The sequence below is a fragment of the Dipodomys merriami genome, unplaced genomic scaffold, assembly GCF_024711535.1.
Source record: "Dipodomys merriami isolate MVZ:Mamm:240054 unplaced genomic scaffold, mDipMer1.0.p SCAF_366, whole genome shotgun sequence".
NCBI lineage: Eukaryota > Metazoa > Chordata > Mammalia > Rodentia > Heteromyidae > Dipodomys > Dipodomys merriami.
In genome coordinates this window covers 720,787-743,296 of record NW_027205226.1, presented here as the reverse complement: position 1 = coordinate 743,296, position 22,510 = coordinate 720,787, and the positions used below count along the sequence as shown (strand labels likewise).

The 22,510-nt window shown below is 47.3% G+C and overlaps 2 protein-coding genes across 4 annotated transcripts in view; both read right to left on the bottom strand.

Moving 5' to 3' along the window:
* The window catches only part of LOC138804470 (m7GpppN-mRNA hydrolase), a 29,664-nt gene extending 28,372 nt beyond the window's left edge, over positions 1-1,292 (bottom strand). The window contains exon 1 of the mRNA XM_069988740.1: positions 1,125-1,292. Coding sequence (XP_069844841.1) covers positions 1,125-1,177 — 53 coding nt within the window. The 5' untranslated portion in view covers positions 1,178-1,292. The remainder of the gene's footprint in view (positions 1-1,124) is intronic.
* A 4,016-nt stretch (positions 1,293-5,308) lies between these two features.
* The window catches only part of LOC138804467 (myotilin-like), a 44,844-nt gene continuing 27,642 nt past the window's right edge, over positions 5,309-22,510 (bottom strand). For 2 of the 3 annotated variants that reach the window (XM_069988737.1, XM_069988736.1), the window contains 9 exons: positions 21,193-21,735; positions 16,213-16,387; positions 14,839-14,940; positions 11,950-11,999; positions 10,134-10,266; positions 8,704-8,911; positions 7,694-7,859; positions 6,313-6,446; positions 5,309-5,915 (listed from right to left, as the gene is read on the bottom strand). In XM_069988737.1, coding sequence (XP_069844838.1) covers positions 5,743-5,915; positions 6,313-6,446; positions 7,694-7,859; positions 8,704-8,911; positions 10,134-10,266; positions 11,950-11,999; positions 14,839-14,940; positions 16,213-16,387; positions 21,193-21,735 — 1,684 coding nt within the window. In that variant the 3' untranslated portion in view covers positions 5,309-5,742. The remainder of the gene's footprint in view (positions 5,916-6,312; positions 6,447-7,693; positions 7,860-8,703; positions 8,912-10,133; positions 10,267-11,949; positions 12,000-14,838; positions 14,941-16,212; positions 16,388-21,192; positions 21,736-22,510) is intronic. The other variant, XM_069988738.1, reaches the window with a different exon arrangement.

Sequence of the window (22,510 nt, the reverse complement as noted above, 5' to 3'; positions counted from 1 at the left end):
GGACAGAAACGATCATCATGATGATGATGATCCTCCTCACCCTCATCCTGAGAGCACTGGGTGTGAGGGTGGCGATCCTGTCACCCACTGAGGGTGGCGATCCTGTCACCCACTGAGGGTGGCGATCCTGTCACCCACTGAGGGTGGCATCCTGTCACCCACTGAGGGTGGCGATCCTGACACCCACTGAAGGTGGCGATCCTGACACCCACTGAAGGTGGTGATCCTGACACCCACTGAGGGTGGCGATCCTGACACCCACTGAGGGTGGCGATCCTGTCACCCACTGAGGGTGGCGATCCTGTCACCCCACTGAGGGTGGCGATCCTGTCACCCACTGAGGGTGGCGATCCTGACACCCACTGAAGGTGGCAATCCTGTCACCCACTGAGGGTGGCGATCCTGACACCCACTGAAGGTGGCGATCCTGACACCCACTGAGGGTGGCGATCCTGTCACCCACTGAGGGTGGCGATCCTGTCACCCACTGAGGGTGGCGATCCTGTCACCCACTGAGGGTGGCGATCCTGACACCCACTGAGGGTGGCGATCCTGTCACTCACTGAGGGTGGCGATCCTGTCACCCACTGAGGGTGGCGATCCTGTCACCCACTGAGGGTGGCGATCCTGTCACCCACTGAGGGTGGCGATCCTGTCACCCACTGAAGGTGGCGATCCTGTCACCCCAGTGGTGGCATTTTCCCGCCTCTGCGTCTCTATACCCATTTCTTTTTCCTTTCATCACGGAGGCGCGGCGTTCGACGCCGGGCTGTCGTTCCTTCCGCAGCGTGCCTGGGCCAGCTTCCTCTCCCGGGGAGCGGGGCCGGAGGGGGGGAGCGCGGACTCGCCCGGTCTCCGGGCCGCGGGAGGGGGAGAGGCAGCGAGCGGGGCTCGGGCTGCGCGGGCCTCGGCGGTCGGGCTTGGGGGGGGGTGTGAGCGCACGCGCCGCCCCCGCCGGGGTCACGCGGGGTCACGCGGGGTCACGCGGCGCCGCCCGGCCCGGGCAGGCCGCCGGGGCCGCGGCTCGTGCTCGGGGGGGCTCCCGCGCAGGCCCGGGGCGGGGCGCCCCGGCCGGAGGCGGCGGAGGGCAGGCGCGGCGCGGGCCCGCGGCGGGAGGCGCTCACCTGCAGAGATCGTCCAGGACGCTGCCGGGAATCTCCACGCGTTTGGTCTCCATGATGAGGCCCCGCAGCAGGAGCAGCGCATCCCGGCTCCGCGCGGCCGGGGACCGAGCTACAGACGGGGACTCGGGCTCCGAGCCGGAGAGCGGGGCGGCGGCGGGCAGGGGGCGGCGGCGGCGGCGGCGGCTCGGGCGCGACTGAGGCGGGAGCGGAAGGGGCGGGACCCGCTCACTTCCGTCCCGCTGCCCCGCCCCCTCCTCGAGGCTGGGCTGAGGCCGCGGAGGGGGGGGGGCGCCGAGTCCCACCGGAAGTCACGCCCCTTAGGCTTGAGCGAGCCAATGGGCAGCTGTGATATCGAGCGCGCGAGCTCTCGGAACCACTGAGACGTTTGTTTATTGAGACGTACCAGTTCCGGTGCCGAAAACCCACTTCCCGCCGCCGGGGACGAGCGCGCCGTGGGTCTGCGCATGCGTGTGGGGCCTCCCGAGCGCCACCACAAGTTTAGCGCTGGCGTCTTTTCCCCCGCTAGACCGACATCCGGGCTCTGGAGGGGGTCTTCCAGAAGTTTCTGTGACCCACACCACCCGAGAACAGTGCGCCTCCAGCCCCCTCCGCCGCGGGATCGCGCTCCCCTGGGCAGCAGGAGCCCCCGAGAGCCAGCTGCAGGCCTGGGCAGCTGCAGGGCCCTGATCCACTGCCTGGTCAGCAGCCATCCATCCTAGTGGGCCGTGATGAGCCCCAGGCCCGCACGTCCACCCCGGGGTCTCCATCTCCTAGCCCCGAACCCCCCGAGGTCATCTAGGTCACCCCGGACCATAGCCGGCGCTGCTTCTCACTCCTCCCTTGTGGCCGGCTCCTTTCTCTGGCGCAGTCTAATAATCCATCAAGCACCATGTCACCTTTTCCTGTGTTTGCTTTGCTGGAAGCAGGAGCCCACCGTGGGACCCCAGGCTAGCCTCCAGCCCACCACCCTCCGGCCATTTTTGATGCTCTGCTTCCCACAAGGTCTTTACCTCACTGTGTGACACCTGCTGAGATTTCAGGAAACCCTGACTGAACTTGAACTTGGCCCCCAAGCTCTACAACAGTTCTTAAGAACTTGCTTTTTACGTTTCCTCTTGCTGACGGGCACTGACTTAACCCCTCGCCACTAATTATTTGTGAAATCTCTTTGACTCTTGCTTTCCTCCTCTTCGCCTGACAGTTCGCTTTTTAACTGGGCAAGGTGGTTGGTTGGTTGCTCAATAGGTATGTCATCATGAATTTCTTTCAGAGACAATTTTCCAGGGAAAAAATAACAAACCCAAATAAGGCTTCTCCCATCACTCACTATTTTTTTTTTTTTAAAGTCAGTCGTGGGGCTTGAACTCTGGGCTTGGGCGCTGTCCCTGAACTCTTCAGCTCAAAGTGAGTGCTCTACTGCTTGAGCCCAGCGCCACTTCCGGTTTTCTAGTGGTTTATTGTAGATAAGAGTCTCTCGGAGTTTCCTGCCCTGGCTGCCTTTGAACCATGATCCTCAGATCTCAGCCTCCTGAATAGCTAGGATTATAGGCGTGAACCACCGGTGCCCGGCACCATCACTCACTATTAAAACAACTCCCTATGTTTGCCCCCTAACTCTCCTCAGTAGACAAACACAAGAGACCTGGCCCGAGGCCTCGCCTGTAGTGAGCTAGACCCTGTACTGGACATCCCACAAAGCCAGAATCCAAGACACCAGAAACCAGTTTAGCTGCTACCAGAAGAGGGCGCACATTCTTTTCCATTTTCAAATCTGACAACCTACAGTTGATTTCCAGCCTTTAGTTTAAGGGCCAGACTTTCCAACTGTGGGTTTTTGCTGTAGGTTAGAACGCCACTGCAGAGGCACTGGAGAAACCCAATTCCTGGTGAAGTGACTCTGGTCTTCCCAGCCAGCCTTCTTTGATCTGCTCTTTAGCAGTCCTGGCATTGTCCAATTACCTGACAGCTATGATGAACACCTGGGTCATGAATACTTTTAATATCCATTGCTTTATTTAGTCTCCTCCCTGGAAGGCAAGCATTGGTACTCTCATTTGGGGCCTGAGGGGAAAAAAGTAACAACAAAAAACAAGCCCCAAGGCACTGAGAGGTTAAATAAATAATTTACTCCAGGTTAGAGCAAAGGCTACTAAGAACCAACAGTGAAGCCCACATGACCCCTTGCCGATCCATTTGCAGAAACTAGTTGTTATAAACTGAGAGTTGTTTCTAGAAATTAGTTCCAATCCCTTTTCTCCAACTCCAAACAGATTAAAGTAGAACAGCAAGGGGGCTGGGAAGATGGCTCAGTGGTAGAGCGCTTGCCTTGCATGCCTGAGCCCCTGGGTTCGATTCCTCGGCACCACATAAGAAAAAAGAAAAAAGCCAGAAGTGGCACTGAGCTCACGTGGTAGAGCGCTAGCCTTGAGCTGAAGAGCTGAGGGACAGCACCCAGGCCCAGAGTTCAGGCCCCAGGACCAGACCCAAAAAAAAAAAAAAAAAAGTAGAACAGCAGGCTGGAAATGTGGCTTAGTGGTAGAGTGCTTGCCTAGCATGCATGAAGCCCTGGGTTCGATTCCTCAGTACCATGTAAACAGGAAAAGCTGGAAGTGGTGCTGTGGCTCAAGTGGTAGAGTGCTAGCCTTGAGCAAAAGAAACTCAGGGATGGTGCCCAGGACTGAGTTCAAACTCCAGCACTGGCAAACAAAACAACAACAGCAGAACACCAGTGGCTCACACCTGTAATCCTAGCTACTCAGGAGGCTGAGATTTGAGGATTGAGATTCAAAGACAACCTGGGCAGACAAATCACAGAGACTCTTGTCTCCAGTTAACCAGCAAAGAGTCAGAAGTGGTGATGTGGCTCAAGTGGTAGAGCACCAACTTTGAGTGAAAAAGCCAACCAAGAGACCCTGAGGTCAAGACCCAGTATCAACACAAAACAGAACACCCAACCCTGCAGAGCTGTGTGGGAGAGCAGGTCAGGACAGTGGTCCTTGGAGAGCCGTGACTCCCAACTGGCCCAGATGCTGTGCACAGATGAGAAGAGGGTTTGTAAGTCAACTCTAGAATAGGCCAAATTTCAGCAGCCTAAAAGTCCACAGGATGAAGGACAGAGGGGATTCTAAGTGGTAAACAGCAGAACAAAATGCAATGCTGTCCAAAAGCCCTAAGGTGGCCAGAAAGAAGAAGAAAAAAAAAAAAACCTCTAAGTTGTTTTGAAGGTAGAAGACATAAAGCCACTTTTGTCATTTCCCAGAAAGACACTGGAGGCAGATGAGGGGGAGGGGGAGGAGCTTTGACACACGCTGCTTTAAATGCAGCTAAAAAAGGCAAGAAGCAAGCCACAAGTAATGAGGGGCAAAGCTGCCTTTGATAATAAGGAACAGGGGAGGCCAAGGGAAAGGCCCAGAGCCCGTAGATCGTGACCCATAGAAGAGAGTGTCTACTTTCCTGTACTGGGACTCACAGAAATTCACAAGATTATTCTGTCTAACATAACAGATTTTTTTTTTTTGTTTGTACTTGAAATTGTGGGAGAAAACAAGACAGGAGAACCATGATTTTTGGGGGGTGTTGAAATGGTGAGAGAAGAAAAAAAAGACATTCAAATTGATGTTAAATATGTACCTTAAAAGATGGCATTCGGGGACAGTCCTTAGGCCATTTAGCTCAACAGACAAAGATTTTTAAGAATCAGAAACCTAAGCCAGGTACTTACTGCTCTTGCTGGTAATCCTAGCTACTTAAGAGGTGGAGACCTAAGGATCAAAGGCAGTAGGGGCAGACAAATACCAGAGACTCATTCCAATTAACTAGCAAAAAAAAAAAAAACAAGTAGAAGGTGAGAAAGACCAGGCGGAGGAGGAGGAGGAGGAGGAAGAGGAGGAAGAGAATTAGAGATCTATTTGTTTAATACAGAATTGCAAACTGAGAAGGAAGATTGTCATCTGTGCTAGTGAGAATTCGGGGTACCCGGGGTCCCAGGGATGTGTATACCGGGAGGGGTTGCCTTTAAGGTATAAACACTGGAAGTGAATTTTCAGGAGGCAGTGACTTGAGCTGTGAGCTTCAGAATATTCTAGAAGCAAGATTGCTTCCCTTTTGGAAGTAGTCATTCATAGGTTTTGCTGAATGTGGTGGGTTTCACCACAAAGATCTAGACTTTTGCGAAGAGGAGACGCTCTGTTTTAACTCTGAATTTTATTGTCTTGGCACAGCACTGCTCACATGATTCGTGTTAGTATTCCTAAGAGAACACAGGTAAAGCAGTTACGTGTTAAGCAGTACCAGGAGCCTGACTGCAAGCACTAAATGTGTTTCAAATGTTATTCATCCATAACCAGCAACTGCTACGTGTGCGTTAAGATCCATCCCTCTGTTGCTGTTAAATAGCAGAATCCCCACTTTTAAAGACAAACACATCCAGATGGCCCGTTTCCTGGGGGGCTTCGAAAATCGGAGAAGTAGATGGAAATGTGAAGAGTCAGAGGATGAGTCGCGTTATACATGTGTATTAGTTAGAGTATCTAGTTCAAGCCATAACCTGTTAATACAGTTATGGATGTATGCGGCGGGAAACGTCATCCACACTATTGGAGCTCTGTGGTTGGAGCTGTTAGAGTTCTTCGCTCTCGTACAATCCGGATTGAGCTGCCAGACGCTGGAATTCTCCCTCTGGGTTAAAAGCTTGCTTCACATCTAAACCTTTTCCATTCAGGGCCAAATACTTGCTGAAAGTTGGCCTGACCCGCAACTGTTTCGGGGCCGGAAGAGTTTGGTTCGGACGGGCTGAAATAGATCAGACTAAAGTTAACTCACAAAAGCTGCCATTCACTAATGAGTTGTCCTTAATAGAAACTTTATCAGGATGGAAAAAAGCATTATAGAGGCAATCGCTCTGGATTTACAGGATGCTGGGTTTCTGGTCTGGAGGCTTGAACTCAGGACCGTGGGTTCTCATTTGACTTGTTTTGCTCAGGAGTCATGAGCTACCATGAGCCACGCCCCCACTTCTGGCTTTGTGCTGGCTCACTGGAGATAAGAGTCTCCAGGACTTTTTGCCTGGGCTGGCTTGATTTCAACCTCATGAGTAGCTGGGATTACAGATGTGAGCCCCAGTCCTTGCCCGGCTGCCTGTTTGTTTGTTTGTTTTTAATTTGGCCTTTAGCCTGGTAATGTCACATACCTGTGACATCCAATCTGGTGTTACACGTGGTCACTCCAGCTTCATTGACTGCCGACACGGTATACCAACCTCCGTCTTTTTTAGTCACATCTTTGATCAGTAAAGTAACTCTCCCAGCATTATCGTGATACAAGCTGGGAAGGGAAAAGAGGAAAGTACAGGTAGTAATTTCTGTGTGTCGGTTTGGATGAGGTCTCTGACCAACAAAATCAGGCTAAGAGGAAGAAGCAGATGAGAAGTCCAGGGCTGGGTCTAGTTAGGGCCAAACAGCTACTGTTTTTCTTGAATTGAACGTCTCACTTGATGATCAAAGTGCAACAGTACAGAGCACTTGCCTAGGTGCTCACGAGACCCAAAGTTTAACCCCCAACATCACACACACACGCGCACACACACACACACACTAATACCAAACCATCACCCCTCTTTATTCTTACATCATCTATTACCCTAAGCCATCTTTCTTCATTGTCCATTAAAAGATAAATCCCAGGTAACTTTATGCTTTAAATTTATGATGAATGAGCTTTTGAAGTCACTAGTGATTTAGTGAACTCTTTTATTATAGTTCTGTATGTATTTTATTTTTAATTTTAATATGTGTGTGTTGTGTGTATATTGGGGCTTGAACTCTAACTTAACATTTTCCACTCAAGGCTGGTGCTCAACCACTAGCAACACACCTCTACTTCCAGACTTTAGCTTGTTAATTGGAGACAAGTGACTCTTGGCTTTACCTGCCTGTGCTGGCTTTGAACCGTGAGCCTTAGATCTCAGCCTCCTGAGTAGCTGGATTTACAGGTATGAGCCACCAGCACCCAGTATCTATATGTACTTTAAAAACTAGACAAGCCAGGCACCAGTGGCTCACACCTGTAATACCAGCTACTCAGGAGGCTGAGATCTAAAGATTGTGGTTTGAAGCCAGCCCAGGCAGGAAAGTCTATGAGACTCTTATCTCTAGTAAACTATTCAGATAAGATCAGAAGTGGGCTGTGGCCCAAGTGGTAGGTAGACTGCTAGCCTTTAGCCAAAGGGACAGCTCAGGGACAACGCTTAGATCCTGAGTTCAAGCCTCAGGACACACACACACACACACACACACACACACACACCACACACCACACACACACACACACACACAAAGGGACAGCTCAGGGACAACGCTTAGATCCTGAGTTCAAGCCTCAGGACACACACACACACACACACACACACACACACACACACACACACACACACACACACACACACACACACACACACACACACACACACACACGATAAATTAAGATCATAATTGCATGCCATTTACAATATCTGCTTAAGGTATAATGGGATCCATCCAAACAAAGTACAGGTAAGAAATACCTATTCCTACCTTATTCGGTCTGTGTTGAACTGGACCATTTCATTGTTCCTCTTCCAGAAAAGCTTTGGTGGAGGTATGGCTGAGATCTGGCATTCCAGTTTTACTGTGTCCCCTTCAAAAACTTTTTTACTCTGTGGTTTGTAGATAAACATCGGTGCTCTTTTGTGTTCTTTTGCTATGAGTTAATAAAAAAAAATCAAGCATTTGTAATATTATAAGAATTATAAAGCCAGGTGCCGGTGGCTCACGCCTGTCATCCTAGCTACTCAGGAGGCTGAGATCTGAGGATCGTAGTTCAAAGCCAGCTGGGGCAGGAAAGTTCGTGAGACCCTTATCTCTAATAACACCCCCCCCCCCAGAAAACCGGAAGTAGTGCTGTGGCTCAAGCGGTAGAGCACTCGCCTTGCTTGAGCTGAAGAGCACAAGGACAGCGCCCAAGCCCAGAGTTCAAGCCCCACGACCCACAAAAAACAAAAACAAATAATAATAAAAAAAAGAATTATAGTAAGTTAAACTAAAAAATCATGCAGCCAGGCGCTAGGGGCTCACACCTGAGAGCTAAAGATCATGCTTCAAAGCCAGCCCGGGCAGGAGACTCTTATCTCAAAACAAGAAAAGCCGGAAGTGGAGCGGTGGCTCAAGTGGTAGAGCACTAGCCTTGAGCAAAAGGCTCGGGGACAGCGACCAGGCCCTGAGTTCAAGCCCTAAAACCAATATACATACATACATACATACATACGGTAAAAGATCATGTGATATATTGACCTTAAGAGTTTTAAAAAGCAACAAGATTGAAAACACTTTTGAGTTTAAGTTAAAATATTATAATAAAAAATATTATAATAAACATTGCTTTTGTTTGTTTTTGGTCAGTCATGGGACTTGAACTCAGGGCCTGAGTGCTGTCCCTGAGCTTTTTCGTAGTGCCACGTCGGGTTTTCTGGTGGTTAACTGGACTTTCCTGCCGGGGCTGGCTTCGAACCGCGATCCTCAGGTCTCGGGTCCTGCGGGAGGCTCACCCAGGACGTCGAGCTGCACGGTGAAGGTGGCTTCCCCGGCTCGGTTCCTCGCCACACACACATAGGCGCCCGCATCCGACGCTCTGACCGCTTCAAAGATGAGGGAGTGAAAGCCCTTCTCAGACACGATCATTTTGTGCAGCTCATCCGACTGGACTGGTCTTCCATTCAGATACCACGAGACGTCCGGAGCTGGCAGGCCGCTCACCTACGCACAAACACCCAACACGCAGCAGGATTTTAAAGCCTGTGTCCGCTCAGTGAATTCTAAGCATTCTTCAGTACCTACATGTGATGAAAATGCAGGCACCCCAACAGGTGTAAGTTTGAAACAAAAACAATGGAATTAAAACCCTTGATGTGAATACAGAGTATCTCAAACTACATTTGTTGCTTTTACCCACAACCTCAGATTTCTAAAGAGCTTCTTTTTTTTTTTTTTTTTTCCAACGCTGAGGTTTGAACTGAGGGCCAAGCACTTGCAAGAGAAGTACCGAGCCACATCCCCAGCCTTCTTTTTTTATTATTGTTGGTGGTGGTGGTTGTGGGCTTGAACTCAGGGCCTGGGCACTGTCTCTGAGCCTCTCTTTGTGCTCAAGGCTAATGCTCTACCACTGGAGCCACGGCCCCACTTCCAGTGTTTGAGTGGTTCATTGGGGACTTTTCTGCCTGGACTGGCTTCAAACCATGAACCTTAGCTCTCAGGCTCCTGAGTAGCTAGGATTATAGGCATGAGCCACCAGCACCCAGCTTTTTCAGCCTTCTTTAACATTTCTCTTAATTACCATATTTAAACCTGTATTTGTTGGTCTCCGCAGGAATATGGAAATATGACTTTTCTGGACAACTATGACTGAATGAAATGCCAGAGACAGAACTGTGAGACTTGCTGTCTAAAAAATAGTTTTTTGAAAGCAGAGGATTTTTGTACTTGGGTCTACAAATGGCCGTCCATTAATTCTTGTCATAGACAAGAAATCTGGAAAAAAAAAAAAACAAAAAAACACGTTCTCAAAAAAAAAAAAAAAAAAAAAAGACAACACAACAGTCTCTTCTGAAAAGCTTGTAGCCAGCAGAACTCTTCTAGGCAAAGGTCAGCTGGGTGGGTAGAATGAACTTGATAATGGAGCCATAGAGACCCGTGCACGTTAGATACTCTCTTATTACGGCATCTTCATAGGTATATGTATTTACTGGTATAAGCATTTATTAGGTTACCCCTATGTAATCATATTAGGTATCCCTATGACTGCCTGTGATTTGTCTGAGTTTACAGACCCAGATAAGTTTGGTTCCAGAAAGTCTCTTATCCAAAACCAAATGAGTATAGGACATTTGGGGTTTTTCCTCCCAAAACTTAGTATTGCCTTATTGATTCCCGCCCTCCCCCCCCCCACACACACACACTAGTTTAAGAACGCCTCTCTTACTTTGAAATCCATCCTACAGAACATTCCTTCTCCCATGGACATGTTTTCTGGCACTTGGATGAAACGGGGTGGGTAAAACTTCTCTTGGATGGCATCTTGATCGTTCGCATCTGCCCTTGAAGAGGATCTACTTCTACGAAAATAGTAGCAATAACAGCTGCACATAAATGCTGCCGTCGCTCTTCCCTTCACCCCAGTCCAGTTCTGCCGTCAAGTCTGAAAGCCCAGCCTGTCTCCAACTGTTGGATCCTATGCTATCCCAACAGTGGAGCCAGGCCTTAAGAATGCCTTTGTTGCCAGGCGCCGGTGGCTCATGCCTGTCATCCTAGCTACTCAGGAGGCTGAGATCTGAGGATCACAGTTTGAAGTCAGCTGGGCAGGAAAGTCTGTAAGATTCTTATCTCCAATTAATCACAGAAATATCCAGAGAAGTGGTTCTGTGGGTTCAAGTGATAGAGTGCTAGCCTTGAGCAAAAGGAGCTCAAGGGACAGCACCCAGGCCCAGAGTTCAAGCCCCCAGACTGGCCAAAAAAAAAAAAAAAAACTCTTTAGGGGTGGCATATTTGATATGGCTTTAGAAATGGTAACAATTTAGAAACTTCTGGTTCAAATTATACATCTCTTTTTTTGGGGGGTCCAGTCGTGGGGCCTGGGCGCTGTCCCTCAGCTCTTCAGCTCAAGGCTAGCGCTCTGCCACTTGAGCCACAGCGCCACTTCCGGCTTTTTTCTTTTTGCTTATGTGGTGCTGAGGAATTGAACCCAGGGCCTCAGGCATGCAAGGCAAGCGCTCTACCACTGAGCCACCTTCCCAGCCCCCAAACTATACATCTCTGACTTTCTCTGTCTCTCCCTTGTTCCTTCAACTGATGGAGAAATGACCTGTGCTTACTCCAGAGCCTACACTGTCACCTTCAAGGATTACAAGTGGGCTTCCCTGAAGGTGAGGAAGTTGTTTCATATGGAGACATAGTCCTGGCTTATTCCATTTTCAAAACTTCCCCTGAGGTAGTTCTGATCATGAACATTTGATTGAGGAGAATTAGAGATTGGTACTTTAGCTCTCCTATCATTACCACACGTTTGCTGGTTTTCCTCATAAGTACTAGGGGTCATATTTACTAGTCAGTCTTCATCACTTTATGAGTTAAGTGCATGAGTTAGTCCTAATTTACAAATGAGGAGAGGAGAGCACAAACAAAGAGGTTAACTTGACCCATCTGATTTCCACAGCTAGAATGTGGCAGAGCCAGGATTCACCCAGGCAGGCTCAGATCAACTGACCCAGGGCCAAGCTCAACCTGGCCTTTGGTCATCATCCCAAACATTACAACACCCACACTCCTGGTTTCGTTATTGTCATTTTTCATTTTGTGGTACTGGGGATTGAACTCAGGACTGTGTGCTTGTTGGGCAGGTGCACTACCCACTGAGCCAAGCCTTCAGCCCACATTGTGTTTTGTTTTGGTCGGTTGTGGAGCTTGAACTCAGGGTCTGGGCATTCTCTCTGAGTCTCTTTGTGCTCAAGCTGAGCCCGTACTTCCAGTTTTTGAGTGGTTCATTGGAGATAAGAGTCTCACGGGGACTTTCCTGCCCAGGCTGGCTTCAAACCAAGATCCTCAGATCTCAGCCTCCTAAGTAGCTAGCATGACAGGCGTGAGCCACCAGCGCCTGGCCACAATGTGTTTTTAAAGAGTAGATAGTATACTTCTGTCACTGATACTGATACACACACACACACACACTACATTTTTCAGTTGAAGGTATTTTTAGGTGACAAGATACATATTTCTTTAAAAATTAAACAAGAGTAATTTACCTTACTTGTGCTGCAGGGACTTGGAGTCGTGCATGCTCAGAGTTGTGCTGCTTGAGAGGAAAACAAACCGAGATGTTAGCAGGTGATTGTTTGAGAAGAGCCTTTCTATTTTACCTGCTTGCTTTTTAACAAATTGTTGTTACAGCTCACGCCTGTCATCCTAGCTACTCAGGAGGCTGAGATCTGAAGATCATGTTTCAAAGCCAGCCTGGGCAGGAACGTCCATGAGACTCTTATCTCCAATAAACCACTAGAAAACTGGAAGTGGTGCTGTGGCTCAAGTGGTAGAGCGCTTGCCTGGAGCTGAAAGCTGAGGGACAGCGCCCAGGCCCAAAGTTCAAGACCCAGGACTGACCAAATTAAAAAAAAAATGTTGTTGCTTCTTTGTAAGGTCAGCGGCTGAATCTAGGGCCTCCTACGTGCTAGGCAAGCACTCTGCCACTGAGCTACATCCTCAGCCTTTTATTTTGGCTGCGTTTTTACAGTCCTGATTTTGTTTTCACCTAGTTAGTGTTAACTGTAGTGAGAAGCACGCAGGTTGGACAGAACTACTCAACAGGCGTTGCTCAGGAAAAGTAGGTAGACTTAGAATTGACTGCAGTTTGCTTGTCAGATCTTCGTTTTATGACAAAGGATGATGTGCGTCCCCAGGTGTATTTGGAATGGGAACACAAGGTACAGATTGTCCTTTGGTAAAACAGGAATAGACGTGAAGTCACCGGCGTTGGCCTGGATACCCTGGGTATTACGTCTGCCGCTTAAAGTGGAGTCAGCAGCAGTAAACATGTATTAGACTGGAAAATACCTCTCCTTTTAGCTCATGGCATGCTCCCACAGAGATAGGGGAAGGGTGACTTAAACGGCCTTAAAAAACAGCACTATTACTTCCTATCTAATGACGATGTTTTAGCCATTATCTCATTGATATTGGAGCACAAGAAGCACAGATGAAGTGGAGAAATCAAATCATGAATGGATAAACATTACAACAGAATTATATGACTAAATTTTTAGCACCTGATTTATGTATTTCACTGTTTTTCATCCCATGGGAGATTAAAAAAAAAATAAGTAGGAAACAAATATCTATGTAAGAAAACAAAAAAAAAATCTTGAGTACAAATAATTTACTTTGTGATCTCTTTAGTTAACATGACTTTGTATTTTTGTTTTTGTTTTTTTTGGGGGGTCCGGTCATGGGGGCTGAACTCCGGGCCTGGGCGCTGTCCCTCAGCTCTTCAGCTCAAGGCTAATGCTCTACCACTTGAGCCACAGCACCACTTCTGCCTTTTTTTTTTCTTTTTGCTTATGTGGTGGTAAGAAATTGAACCCAGGGCCTCAGGCATGCAAGGCAAGCGCTCTACCACTGAGCCACCTTCCCAGCCCATGACTTTGTATTTTTAAACAAGTCTTATAACACCATAGCAATTTTGGGCTAGCCTGAATCTTATTTAAGTAAAAATATCAATTATCAATCCAGTGATGTAACACATCAATTTTTTTTTACTAGCAATGAATAAAAACTAAAAGCATTCAAATTAAACAGGTTGGACATATTGTTTCATAGGAGATACGTTAGTTATAATTTGATGACATTTTGTATACTATACTCAAGCACAATGTTTGAGGTCTATAAAAAAAAGTAGAACCAATCTTTTTCTGATCTCATTATATTGTTGTTGCTGCTATGTATTTCCCCCCCCCCCCCCGTACTATAGTTTTTGTTTTATTTTTATTTATTTATTTATTTTTGTTGGTCATGGGGCTTGAACTCTGGGCCTGGGTGCTGTCCCTCAGCTCTTCAGCTCCAGGAGAGTGCTCTACCACTTGGGCCACAGCACCACTTCTGGTTTTCTGGTGGCTCATGGGAGATCAGAGTCTCACAGATTTTCCTGCCCAGGCTGGCTTTGAACCGCGATCCTCAGATCTCAGCCTCCTGAGTAGCTGGGATGACAGGCATGAGCCACCAGCACCCAGCTATAACTTTTATTTTAAAGGTTTTAAAGAATACAGAGTGGCTGCCTAACAAGGTCCGTGACTTACAGCTCCCCAGAATATCTATTTGTTGTTGTGTTTTAATAGGAAGCCTTGTTTCCATACAAGGGTAGGACACAAGGAATTGAGTGTTACACTGGTATCACAAGATTATGTCTATGCACTGAAATGATAGATAGCTTATGAGAGGAAAAAATGATGGAATTGTGACTTCTGCCCTCAGCAAGATTCCCAACTCAACTTCATTGAATTTAGCTCTGATCCTTAAATGCTCAGATAAATCAAATAAAAGAGCAAAGAAAAATAAAACACTAGAACTATCAGAATGGGCAGTAAAATTTCACACACACACACACACACACACACACGCACACACACACACACTCCTATATCGCATGCAGAATGGAGACTACCGATATTTCTTTCTAATGGTAGCCTTTAGAAAAGCAGACTGCTAAAAATTACGAAGCCAGGCGCCGGTGGCTCACACCTGTCATCCTAGCCATCAGGAGGCTGAGATCTGAGGATCACAGTTCAAAGCCAGCCCAGGCAGGAAAGTCCATTAGACTCTTATCTCCAATGAACCACCAGAAAATCGGGAGTGGCGCTATGGCTCAAGTGGAAGAGTGCCAGCCTTGAGATGAAGAGCTGAGGGACAGCGCCCAGGCCCAGAGTTCAAGCCCCACAACTGACCAAAACAAAAAGAAAAATTATGAAGAATAAAAGCACAGCAAGGTGGGCGCATGCTGGTCAGTGCCGTAGCCCAGTTTCTGAGGAGGCTGAGATAGGATGGTCTACAGTCTGGGCACTCCAGGCCAGCCTGAGCAATACAGAAGCTCCCAGCGTCTCACAGGAAAAGGAGAGAGTACTGCAGTTAGACACATTTCAGTTTACCTGCGGTGAGTCCTGTGTGTCACTGTTTTGAACCTGAAACACAGCAGCTGCATTCTGTGGTCCAAGCAATCTGCGGGCCATCTTTTCCTCGTATGTCAGCCGCTGGGAAGAAGAGACAGCAGAGGCTTGCCATGAGACCTAAAGCTCCTGACTCCTACATAAACCTCCATCTACCGACTGATACGTGCTTTCCGTGTATTAACTTTCCTTCCTTTTTCTTTTTTGTTTGACCCCCTTCTATTTCATCATTAAGAAAGTCAGGCATTGTAATTCTAGCTACTCAGGAGGCTGAGTTCTGAAGATCTCGGTTCTAAGCCGGCCCAGGGGAGGAAAGTCCATGAGACTCTTATCTCCAATGAAGCACCAGAAAACCAGACGTGGCGCTGTGGCTGAAGTGGTAGAGCGCTTGCCTTGAGCTGAAGAGCTGAGGGACAGCGCCCAGGCCCAGAGTTCAAGCCCCACGACCGACAAAAGCAAGCAAACAAACAAATAAATGGCATAAGCACTTTTCTGTCACAGCTCTGCCAGGCCAGGGAGACTCTTCCTCCTTGCTCTGCGTTTCCTGACCCTCTCCAGTTTTTAGTGCAGTCTTGGTTACTCTCACATTCAAAGATCACTCTTGCTAAATAAACCGGTTCAAAGCAGGGAATCCGCTGTGTCAAATGCACTTGTTTAAAGACGTAGAATATTGTTTTAACGGTGCATAGCAAGAGCTGCATATTAATGACAACTACCTTCATTGTCCGGTGTCATATACCGAGATACACGAATAAGTGCAGAAGACAGTATTTCCCATCAGTTGTGACATGAGAAGGGAAACGTTTAAAACAAGAGTTTTCATTAAGTCGATTTTTTTTTCTCATTCATTAGGTCATTCTTTTTCTTCATTAATTTCATTCTTTTACAACTAAAAGCCAATTGTTAACTTCACACAGGGCAATATAGAATTATTTTTCTTTCTTTGTCATTTGTGGGTCTGAACTCTAGGCCTGGGCGCTGTCCCTCAGCTCTTCAGCTCAAGGCTAATGCTCTACCACTTGAGCCACAGTACCACTTCTGGCTTTTTCTGCTTACGTGGTGCTGAGGAATCAAACCCAGGCCCTCATGCATGCAAGGCAAGCACTCTACCACTGAGCCACCTTCCCAGCCTCCCACCTATTTTTTTTAAAGGCAATATTACTCCTTGCTGCTTACAGGGATATAGATCTGTAATAGCAAAATATTTTTTCCCCCTTGTGGTGCTAGAACCCAGCCATGATGCATTCTGGACAGATGGTCTACTAGTGAACTGCATTTCCACTGAGATTGGGTGTTCTTACTGCAACTGGATTTTTATAGTGTGTCTCTTGGGGACAAAATAGAAACCATGCCCACTTGATTTCCATTAGGAAGGAGCGGGTCTTTGCATTTCAGCTTTCTCTCCAAATCTTGAATCAAAGCTTCTTTTGAGCCTTGTATCTCATGGTCAGGAGTCCTTGGTGCAGGCTTAGAATGTGCAGGCTGGGCTGGCTTAGCATTTGCAGGTTGGCCAACAGAAGATTGTTGATAGCTTTAAAGAGAAAAAGAAAACATTTGAATTATTTATTTATTGTTGCCTATTATGGGGCTTGAACTCAGGACCTGGGCACTGTCCCTGAGCTGCTTTTGCTCAAGGCTAGTGCTCTACCACTTGAGCCACAGCGCCACTTCCGGCTTTTTCCTGTGTATGTGGTACTGAGGAATCAAACCCAGGGCTTCCTGCCTGCTAGGCAAGCACTCTACCACTATTTTTCTTTTTTAAGAAATAGAATTGAGCATTGTTAAATCATTGAGTCTATGACTTTGAACTATAATGTTATTTCACTGTGTGTGTGTGTGTGTGTGTGCGCGCGTGTGTGCGCTGTCTGGGACTTGAACTAAGGGCCTGAGCTCTCTTCCTGATCTTTTGTGCTCAAAACTACTAGTGCTCTACCATTTGAACCATAGCTCCACTTTGGACTTTTTTTTTTCAGGGGGGGGGTTGTTTAATTGGAAAGTGTCACAGACTTTTCTGCCCAGGCTGGTTTTGAACCATAGTCCTCAGATCTCAGCCTGCCCCACTTCAGCAGGACGTGGGGGAAGGCTCTAGGCATCAGGAGAAGGCCATCCTTCCTCTAAGATCTTCCCTGAAGAACGTTCAAGTGAGTCCTCTGCTCAATGGCAGCTGATGACTTCTGAGCTGCTAGATGATTTTTTTTTTTTCTGGTCAGTCATGGGGCTTGAACTCTGGGCCTGGGAGCTGTCCCTGAAGTCTTCAGCTCAGGGCCAACGCTCTACCACTTGAGCCACAGAGCCACTTCCAGTTTTCTGGTGGTTCATTGGAGATAAGAGTTCCTCAGACTTTCCTGCCCAGGCTGGCTTTGAACCAAGATCCTCAGATCTCAGCCTCCTGAGAAGCTAGGATGACAGGTGTGAGTCACCAGCACCCAGCGGTAGCTAAACTTCTTAAGTTTGATTGATTGGTGGCTATTGAGCGGTGTCATGCTACCTGTGGTCTCCATGTTCTAGTTTGAAATGGTTGAAATGGGCAGAGGTATCTGTGAATACCACAAATCATGGCACACTCCTCCAGACTGATCACCCTCACTTCACACACCACTGGTGTTCAATAAAACATCCTAATTGATTTGAGTGGAATCTATAGTCTACACTCTCTCTGGCTTTCTGATGAATTTACACAGTTCCTGTTAAGTTTATGATGTAGAAAATCTCTCCAGCCTCTCTAAAATGAGTAACTCCTAAAGCACTGGCTGTTTCTTCAACCTTGTTTAGGTGATTTTTAAAGAAAGAAAAAGGAGGGCTGGGAATGTAGCTTAATGGTAGAGCGTGCCTGCCTAGCATGCATAAAGCCCGGGGTTGATTCCTCCATACCACATACACAGAAAAAGCTGGAAGTGGCGCTGTGGCTCAAGTGGTAGAGTGCTAGCCTTGAGCTGAAGAGCTGAGGGACAGCACCCAGGCCCAGAGTTCAAGCCCCACGACCGGACCCCAAAAAGAAAAGAAAAGTAAAGAAAAGAAAAAGATTCTGAACCATCCTTCAAAAGGACTTAGAAGTAAAATGGAATGGTAGTTCCTTTTAGTAGGGTTTTCACTTCTGTTGGCTTTGGGGATGAGCCCCATCATTCTAAGTCTAATCTGTAGGCACACTGGTGGGGGGGAGGGTTAGATCAGCCAACGTAGAACATGGTTATAGGGGATGCGTCTGTGGAGCGAATGAATGTTCATTACTGTAATCAAGATACTCTGCACTCAGATGGGCATTGGTGGCTCATGCCTGTCATCCTAGTGACTCAGGAGGCTAAGATCTGGGGACCGTGGTTCAAACCAGCCTGGGCAGGAAAGTCCGTGAGACTCTTATCTCCAATAAACCACTAAGAAAATGGGAAGTGGTGCTGTGGTTCAAGTGGTAGATCGCTTATTTTGAGCTGAAGAGCTGAGGGACAGCGCCCAGGCTCAGAGTTCAAGCCCCACGACCCATAAAAATAAAACAAAAGAAAACAACTTTGCACTCAAGTTGGTGGTATACAATTCCCATCCCTCATTTGAGATCTCCCCGGATTTTCACAGTTGTCTATTTTAAGTCTTAATGAAAGTTTCATTTCTTTGGTTACATAGATCATCAAAATCAAGTGCTTAAATAGTAAGCCATCCCTCCCCTCCCCCAACACCACCAAGGTTGAATTCCTGAACCGAAGTGGCAAAATTCCTTTAGTCTTGTATCTCTTCCTTCTCTAGGATGTAGAATGGTAATAGGCTATTGTGATTTTTTTCAATGCTAGCTGACCATCTTCATAAGTCACACACAGTTTGTTAAAGCCAGTTGGAATGACATGATTCTATTTCATACTTTCATGAGGTGTCTTGGAGACCCCAAAGCATTCTTAAAATCAAGCTCAAGAACCATCAGATTAAGATGCACCTCCAGGTGCTTTATTCACCGAGTCATTCCTATTTTCCTATTTGATAGCTGCTCGTATTTAGAAACGAGTAGTATACTTGTTTGCAGCTTGATGGGTCTCTTTTTTTTCTCTCCTGGGTGATCTCCATGATGAATTTTGTTACGGAGCGGAACACGGAATCACCACTCACATAAAGCACCTGCTGTATGCCACACGGAAGCTCCTGGGAGGGAATGATCAGAATTAAAAAATGTCCCCTCCGTTTCTGCGTATGTGATTTGACCAAGTGAATAAAATGTTCGCTACAGGGGTCCCTACCAATGGACAGCTACTGTTTTAGACAGGACGAGCTGGAGGCTACTGTAACAATGACAGAGTCCTGCACCAATGTTCAAAGGGCTTTCCACCCTGTACAGCTGGACACAGCCTGCATATCAAGTAGCTATAGGAAGATTAGAAGAGTTATCTGTGGAGACTGAAAATGGAACTGCTAAAGCTGGTTCTTTGATCTCCAGATTGGGGACGTCCCAGGCTCTTTCTTAGTCTCTATTTTTGTCTTTTGTCCTTGCTTCTTGGTTCTGCATAGAGCTATGTATATGGCTGAGGCTCCGTGAATAGTCATTTCACAGCTTTCTTCTCTGAGCAGGGCTGGAGTAGGAGGGACTTAACTAAGAAAAACATGATAGTCAGAAAAGGTTATTTTGTATTTTTAAATATTCATATGAGAAATTTGGAAATAATAGAAAATGAGATGAATTTTAAAACAAAAACAAATTGCCGGGCGCTGGTGGCTCACGCCTGTAATCCTAGCTACTCAGGAGACTGAGATCTGAGGATCACAGTTCAAAGCCAGCCCAGGCAGGAAACTCTTTGAGACTCTTATCTCCAGTAAACCACTAGAAAACCGGAAGTGTTGCTGTGGCTCAAGCGGTAGAGCGCTCACCTTGAGCTGAGGAGCGCAGGGACAGCGCCCAGGACCAGAGTTCAAGCCCCACGACCCACCAAAAAATAAAATAAAATAAAAACATAAACCAATCATCTGAGTCAATGTAGCCCAGAAAGACTACAATGTATGATCTGGGCATAATGGGAACTTGGAAGGGAAGAGAGAGTATGAGAGAGAGAGCTGTTCATTCTCGAAGGTACCTTTTAAAATATGACGTTAAGACTATGAAGGCGTCATTTTGAGTCAAAGCTGTTGACAGTGAGCCATTTCAAACAGGTTCAACCTAATTATCTGGGATTCTAGCACATGCTTTTGAGTTGTCTGATATTTTTTAATGTTTAAAAAATAGGAAAAAGTTTTCTTTGCACATTGATTTCCTGTTATCTGTTCAACTTGGCTTCCAGAGTTTTCACCAATGGGATTTTTTAAAAAAATTTAACCTCTAGAAAAGACTAGGAGGAATTGACATGCTTTTTATTAAATGTATTAATAGGCCTGGAACAAGACATATACCACCAATTTTTGAGATGCCTTTAATTCCCTGATGGTCTCTCTAGCCAAGAAATAGGAAAACTGATAGCCCCTGGTTTGCACAAGCACCAAGTATCCAGATCATACTTTAAAAAAAAGCACAACTACTGTGTACTTTTTCATATCAAGTTCTCTCCCAGGGCCTTCTCCGGGCTGTAGACATAGTGCATGCTTGCATAAGGCTGCAGGTATTTTTCTCCACTGGATTTAGATCTGCTAGCCAGCCTGAACACGTTACAGTCCCAAGTACTAAAGAAAATCTGAGTGTCATAGGCCTTCAGCTATCCAAGATTTTTGTCTAATCCATGCATGTGACTGTCTGAATTCCAGACTTTTTTCCAAAAAACCCAAAATTGATCATTCAAAACTCTTGTTAGCCAATTTGCTGCTCAGGTTTAGAGGGGACCGCGGCTAGGAAGACAGGACCGAGAAGAAACGGAATAATCTTTGCTTAGGTGAGAGAAACTTGATCTAAGGAAGGACAGACAGGAAGGAGGCCTTCATCTTAGCTGAGCCCAGACCAGGGAAACTAAATTTACAGCAAGAGGAACTTATGCCAGATCTTGACATTAAAAAAAAAAAAAAAAGTTCATTGTGTTTGTTTGTTTTTTGTTGGTCATGGAGCTTGATTCTGGGCCTGGGTGCTGTCCCTCAGCTCTTCAGCTCAAGGCCAGAGCCCTACCACTTGAGCCACAGTGCCACTTCCAGCTTTTTCTGCTTATGTGGTGCTGAGGAATCAAACCCAGGACCTCCTGCAGGCAAGGCACACACTCTACCACTGAGCCACCTTCCCAGCTCAGAAGTCCCCTTTCTTGTCAGTACCTGGGGTTCACAGCATTCTAGGGGGGATTATGGAATAGGACTGTAAAGTCACACTATCTCTTTCTAGCCTAAGGAGCGACCTACGGCCTACCACAGTGCTCTGCCGATGGCCGCTCGCTGGGCGTGTGATTCACTTACTTCGAGTCCACGGTGGAAGGGGTTTGGCCACTACTGTAATCAGGCTGAGATGGCAAGATGGAGCTTAGGAAGCTGGCCGGGGACTGGTGATAGGTAGCTGTGACCCTTTGGCCTGGGTTGGAGCCAGCGGGCTGCTGAGGGGCCGGGTAACCGGAGGAGGACATGGTGACCTGAGAGCTCACGGTGGCCGAGGCAGAGAATCTTTGCTCGGTACATCTGCGGGGCTGGATGATGATGGAGGACTGTTTGGTCTGGCTTGAGACGCTGGACGTTTCTGGTGCAGGTGGCTGCAGCCTGGAGCCCCAGGGGCTCGGGGACTGGAGGAAGTGCTTGGGACGTTCGTAGTTAAACATGCTCAGGGGGTCAGTGCCAGGCGATGGTGGCCTGTCACTGTGGTGACTTATTCCTGGGAGGGTGGGGTTCTGAACTTGAGGCTGGCTGAGATCAGAGGCCAGCTGCGTGCTCTGCCCCTCCTCGCTGGGACTTCGACGGCGCTGTGCTCCCGGTGTGGGTGGGCTGGGCTGCTCTCCAAGAACAGAGTTCCTTCAAAAGCAATGAAACAAAACAGAACACTTAGCCGGGCGCCCGTGGCTCACTCCTGTCATCCTAGCTACTCAGGAGGCTGAGATCTGAGGATCGCGGTTCAAAGCCAGCAGGAAAGTCCATGAGACTCTGATCTCCAGTGAACCACCAGAAAACTGGACGTGGCGCTGTGGCTCAAGTGGTAGAGCACTCACCTTGAGCTGAAGAGCTGAGGGACAGCGCCCAGGCCCAGAGTTCAAGACCCATGACTGACAAACAAAACAAAATAGAACACTTGTTATTTTTCTTTATGCCCTGTTGGCTTTTGTTTCTGTCTTAAGCTTATATGCTTTTTTTTTTTTTTTTTTTTTTTTTTTGCCCATCCTGGGCACTATCCTTGAGCTTCTTTTTGCTCAAGGCTAGCACTCTACCACTTGAGCCACAGTGCTACTTCGGCTTACTTCTGTGTATGTGGTCCTGAGGACTCAAACCCAGGGCTTCATGCATGCTAGGCAAGCACTCTACCACTGAGCCACCTTCCCAGCTCAGCTTATATGCTTTTAAGGTTGCCTCTAGGTAGAACTTTGCTCATTTCTTTTATCTCTGTCTTTGCACAAGTGACTCTTGCCCTGAGAATGGGTGAGAAGGGTAATTGCTCTTCATTACCTATGCTTTGATTCATAGCACATGCGATCATGTTTGCTTCCTCCTGGAAGAGACCCTACCTAGGGGCTTCAAGACATAGGAGCACAAAATTGGATTTTTAAAAAATTGTTGTAGTTTGGTCATGGGGCTT